General features: G+C 37.9%; 1 protein-coding gene across 1 annotated transcript in view; it reads left to right on the top strand.

Moving 5' to 3' along the window:
* LOC118763816 overlaps positions 1-4,970 on the top strand; it is a 61,357-nt gene extending 56,387 nt beyond the window's left edge. The window contains exon 3 of the mRNA XM_036503634.1: positions 4,716-4,970. Within this exon, the coding sequence (XP_036359527.1) occupies positions 4,716-4,783 (68 nt within the window). The 3' untranslated portion in view covers positions 4,784-4,970. The remainder of the gene's footprint in view (positions 1-4,715) is intronic.
* Positions 4,971-6,356: the final 1,386 nt, after the last annotated feature.

Consider the following 6,356-nt stretch of genomic DNA (forward strand, 5'->3'; position numbering starts at 1 on the left):
TTATTGTCATCCTTTGATATCTGTTTTTACATGCTGCCATGGGTTGCAGTAGCTGTTTGTTTGTTTGTTTGTTGAGCGAAGCGGTCTTTTGTCCCAGAGCTTGCAAGATCACGCTTCTAGTGGAAGTCCGAAATGTGGTCCTTTGCTATTCGTAAGACCCGCAGAAGAGAAAGCAGGTCAACCCCCGACACTGAGAGCATCGACGGATGGATGAATGCGCATCCAGGCTCAGCGGTTGCGTAGGAAGTTGGGGACAAGAAACAAAAAGAAAGAGTGAGAGAAAGTTGGAGCGAAAGAGTACAACAGGGAGCGCCACCACCCCCTGCCGGAGCCTCGTGGGGCTTTAGGCGTTTTTGCTCAATAAACACATGCAACGCCCGGTCTGGGAATCGAAACCGTGATCCTCCGACCGCGAGTCCGCTGCCCTAACCACTGGGCCATTGCGCCTCCTGCAGTAGTTGTCAGGAAATTGTTTTACTACAACTATTTGTGATATTTTGTTTTGAACTTGGTATAATGTCTAAGTTTACAACAGTTTAAAGTAGTCTTCCATGGGAGCTACCAAATTTGGCTGCTATTTGAGAAAACCTGTTTACTGGAGAGGTTGGAGAGAAAATATTGTTTTCCTTGGGTTCAGAGCTACAATTGAAATATTAGGATTCTCATCTCTTCATTGCATATCAACCTGTCTACATTGTATTTCAATTACATTGTTTTATTTTAAGCGTGTGATTTACAGTAGTGGTTCTTAAATGTTTTGCCCTTTTTCTCATTATCAATGAGAAAATAGAATTTGCTTCTGTATAATTTTTCTATGTTGGATAAACTCAAAAGTTTAAAACTATTACACTTCACTTCAAATTAAATCCTTAGATGATTTGACAGCATTTTTACCTCTGCATTGTTGCCTAACTTGCAAGGAATTCGTAGCCATATCTCCCTCAAATACTAAAAAATGGTTAAATATACAGGATAAACTAATACTGTATATGGATATACAAGAAATAAGAAGGCAAGATGACCATGGCTAAAATGCTGGTTGAACAATAAATGTTTGACTTACAGAAAGATTTCTTGCAGAAAATGTAAATGTTGTCAGGGAGTGACAGAAGTTACCACTCCGCATGAAATAGGCTCTAAAAATCCTATAAATGTGTCTTACAGAGTCTTCAGTATACTAACAAAAACCCCACCAAACAACAACATATACAAATGATCCAGAAAACACAGGACTACAGGAAACTAACTCTGACAACAATAAAAACAGGAAGCACTATTATTTCCCTTCCCAATGTTACATGGCTGTACAGAATGCATTTAAGAAATAATAGGTTAACACACAACAATAAGCTCTGTAGACTTGATACTAGATTCTGTAATACAGTACTAATGACACTAAGCGCTTCCTTTATGGAACTGAAAAATTTTATCTCCACTCGTGACATTGATGTAGCAGTAATTCAGGAAACTCCGTATACCGTAACACTGAACATCCACCATTTTAAATTATAATCATCGTTAGACACTGGAAGTGATTTTTATAAAACACACAAACAGGTTGCATTCAGTGTCACAAATAACATTTGTAACTTCAAAAAGTCTCATTTTTTTTTCCCTGGTAAATCTGAATTAACCAAAATGTTTAACGAGTGTTCCGAGAATTGAAGTCACATGACTTACAGTCTCTGTCCGTTTCTTTCTTTATCTTTCAGAATTCTCTTCAAAAACTAAAATTACAAAATCAAAACAAATGTCTTGGATTCAATTAAAAGCTGACTGATATATAATGAAGGAATAGTAATTAATTAATTATCAAGATCGATATATTTCTGGATTTGAGTCATTTATTTCTATTATATGAGATTGATCAAACATTGTTTTGTTTTTGTTGAACAAGTTTGTGTTTTGTGATACCTGTGCCAGTGACACGTAAAAAGCACCAACCGATCGTGGCTGTTGCCAGCCTCCCCTGGCACCTGTGCCGGTGGCACGTAAAAAGCACCATCCGGACGTGGCTGATGCCAGCGCCACCTTGACTGACTTCTGTGCCGGTGGCACGTAAAAAGCACCAACCGATCATGGCCGATGCCAGCCTCCCCTGGCACCTGTGCTGGTGGCACGTAAAAAGCACCATCCGAACATGGCTGACACCAACGTTGCCTTGACTGGCTTCTGTGCCGGTGGCACATAAAAAGCACCAACCGATCGTGGCTGATGCCAGCCTACCCTGGTACCTGTGACAGTGGCACGTAAAAAGCACCCACAACACTCTCGGAGTGGTTGGCGTTTGGAAGGGCATCTAGCTGTAGAAACATTGTCAGATAAAACTGGAGCCTGGTGCAGCCTCCTGGCTTCCCAGACCCTGGTCGAACCGTCCAACCCATGCTAGCATGGAAAATAGACATTAAATGATGATGAAACTAAGAGGGAGCAATGCTACTCTAGAAACACAGGCTTCTAAATAAAAACTAGCAACATGATGTATGATATTCTATTATGTATTTCAGCCCTAAGGCTGGGGCACCGCCATATTAATAAACATATATTTAATACCTATTTCTTTACTACCCACAAGGGGCTACACACAGAGAGGACAAACAAGGACAGACAAAGGGATTAAGTTGATTATATCAACCCCAGTGCGTAACTGGTACTTAATTTATCGACCCCGAAAGGATGAAAGGTAAAAGTCGACCTCGGCAGAATTTGAACTCAGATTGTAACAGCAGACGAAATACCTATTTCTTTACTACCCACAAGGGGTAAACACATAGAGGACAAACAAGGACAGACAAACGGATTAAGTCGATTATATCGACCCCTGCGCGTAACTAGTACTTAATTTATCGACCCCGAAAGGATGAAAGGCAAAGTCGACCTTGGTGAAATTTGAACTCAGAATGTAGCGGCAGACGAAATACGGTTACGCATTTCACCCTATGTGCTAACGTTTCTGTCAGCTTGCCGCCTATATTTAATTCCACTGATCTTGCCAACCCTCCCACATCACAGCTATAGTTCATTAATAGTTCACAAACGCTATTTTTGATAGGAGACTTTGGTGCTTTCAAATAACAAGAAAGGGTGATTTTTATGTCATTGCAATTACACATCCTTTGTGGTCCTAAGCAGTTTACATCTGCTTTCATTGATACACAGATATGTTACCAAATTAACTACAACTTTTTCTTGAACATTATCTTCTGTTCCACACACCTAACTATTCCACAGCTTCCATCGTATCATCTGCCAATTATTGCATCACAGTTATACATCAGTGAAGAAAGTAAAAACACTTTTACAAACTTTAATAAAAGCTCAATACAATGAGTTCTGCAAAGAAAACAGAATCAAAGTTTTCAGAATTAACCAACCCTACGGTCACCGTCAAAGACAATGATTCAACAAAATAATTAATTACAAACAAAAAAAAAAACTAAATAAAACCCCACAAATATCCCACAAAGCAATCTAAAAAAATATAACTTGGTTACATACTAGCATAGCCAACCTCATAATAAAACAAAACAGAAATGCTGTAGAAACATTGTCAGATAAAACTGGAGCCTGGTGCAGCCTCCTGGCTTCCCAGACCCTGGTCGAACCGTCCAACCCATGCTAGCATGGAAAATAGACATTAAATGATGATGAAACTAAGAGGGAGCAATGCTACTCTAGAAACACAGGCTTCTAAATAAAAACTAGCAACATGATGTATGATATTCTATTATGTATTTCAGCCCTAAGGCTGGGGCACCGCCATATTAATAAACATATATTTAATACCTATTTCTTTACTACCCACAAGGGGCTACACACAGAGAGGACAAACAAGGACAGACAAAGGGATTAAGTTGATTATATCAACCCCAGTGCGTAACTGGTACTTAATTTATCGACCCCGAAAGGATGAAAGGTAAAAGTCGACCTCGGCAGAATTTGAACTCAGATTGTAACAGCAGACGAAATACCTATATATCAATGCAAGCCTATAGAGATAGTTTAGACCATGTGATGGAGATGGAGAGAGAGTCCTGTATGCCAAAACTATCACACTGTACCTCATACAATTCATCACTGTATGTTGGAAGTTATGTTGTTGCTATCTTAATGGAAGTATGATGATATAGCTGGAAAGATGGATCCATTGGCTGTACTTTGTTGTCAATCAGAGCTGACCTGGGCTCTGCAAGAGTGACAACTTGCTGGGGCTGCCTGCTGGAGCCTAGTGGCAGGTATTTAAAGGGAAAAATTTTGACAAGTCAGTCAGTCGCTGGCTGACACTCGTTGATGCTACACCGAAGAGGCCAGGGAACAGAAGAAAGAAGACATGCACCCAACACCACGTGTTTCGTAGCAGACCACGAAACACGGTTGTAATTCCTTCCTAAGAAAGAAAGAAGTTAGATATAGGTTCACACTTATTTAGTTAAAATCGAGACTAAATAAAAAGAACATATTTTTAAATGAATATTTTTGAGAGAAAAAGAATACATGAGTACCTTGTAGGGGTTTAGAATTGATGCTAGTTTTACTATAGAGGGAGGGAGCAAAAATAAATACAATGTGAAAAAAGTTTGATTTGAATTTTACCAAATGGTTTTGTACTTTATAATATCATTGTCCTTTTCTTTTTTTATAAGATGGATTCAATTTCTACTATATTGTTATTTACTCTTTATTTTCCTACTAAATACTTTTTTTTTCTTTTTCAGGTAAGTCAATATTTATGAAGATTTTTCGGGTAAGGTTGAAATCTTATGATCCAGGGCATTTTTCATGAATGTTGAGAATAGATTTTAGTGAGGTGCTATTGCAGAGCACTCATTTGTAAACAGTTGTAAGTCATTGGCCTGCAAAATTTAAAACTGTTAGAGCAGTGGCTGAGCCTAAACTTCTGGCCCTGCGTTCAGGGTTGAAGGCTTTTGCTAACAGTAATTTCTGTAAGTACACATAACATCCTGTTTGTATCAGTTGATCTTCTTACCCTCATTAACCCTTTCGTTACTGTATTTATTTTGAGATGCTCTGTGTTTCTTTCATTTACTTTAAATATAACAAAGAATTTAGTAAAATAACTTAGTTATCATTAAGCTAGTGTTAGGAACGTAAACTGTGACTAAGGTTTGGTGGAAGATTTTAATTCAAAACTTATGAAAACAAGACATTTGTACAACAGAGCCAGAGCCGGTTTCAGCTGAGTTGGTAACGAAAGGGTTAAAGTGTTACTGTCCTAAAAAAAATAGTATTCCAATAATTCTTGTAAATGTTTAAATTGACAGTGCTATCCAACCAATACTGGAAATTGTAAATAAACAAATAAGAAAACTATCTCTTGAGATGGGATTGAATCAGTGAAAATTCTGTTGAATATATAAGCTGGAGTATGTAAAGGTTTTGTGAATCGCAACTCAATATCTTAGCTTTAGTTTTCTTTCACTGGAAGATGTGTAAATGATGTGTACATTTTAATTATGAAATGCATTTTTATTATACTGTTTTAATTACAGCAATTATTATTTTGTAAAAACATTGGTACATTTACTATCATATGGGAAGATAAAAAGTCAGGTTGCCCCGAGGTGAGTTAAGTCTGATGATTGAAATACCTAAAATATTATTGGTTCTAGTATTTGGCTGCAGTCACCTTCTCGGCTCTCATTTCACCTCGCTTCATAAAATATTAACCTCATTATCTTACTTTCTATGGGTTTGATGTATTGTACAAATTTTTTTCTCTTAGCAATTATTTTTGTTTGATAGAGAAACAAATAAGGAATGATGTGGCTTATTGAAAAATATCATTGATTAGAACCAGGACAAACTTAGAGATGAAAACCTGCTTGGTTAATAATACAGGACATTGCATGTATATTATCTACTTGTTTCTAAGGCGGCGAGCTGGCAGAAACATTAGTGCGCTGAGAGAAATACTTAGCTGTATTTTGTCTGCCGCTACGTTCTGAGTTTAAATTCCGCCGAGGTCGACTTTGCCTTTCATCCTTTCGGGGTCGATTAAATAAGTACCAGTTACGCACTGGGTTCGATATAATCGACTTAATCCGTTTGTCTGTCCTTGTTTGTCCCCTTGTGGATAGTAAAGAAATAGGTATTTTATTTGTCTTTATGTTCTGAGTTTAAATTCCGCCGAGGTCGACTTTTCCTTTCATCCTTTCGGGGTCGATTAAATAAGTACCAGTTACGCACTGGGTTCGATATAATCGACTTAATCCGTTTGTCTGTCCTTGTTTGTCCCCTTGTGGATAGTAAAGAAATAGGTATTTTATTTGTCTTTATGTTCTGAGTTTAAATTCCGCCGAGGTCGACTTTGCCTTTCATCCTTTCGGGGTCGATTA

This window comes from Octopus sinensis, linkage group LG6 (assembly GCF_006345805.1).
Source record: "Octopus sinensis linkage group LG6, ASM634580v1, whole genome shotgun sequence".
Classification (NCBI taxonomy): domain Eukaryota; kingdom Metazoa; phylum Mollusca; class Cephalopoda; order Octopoda; family Octopodidae; genus Octopus; species Octopus sinensis.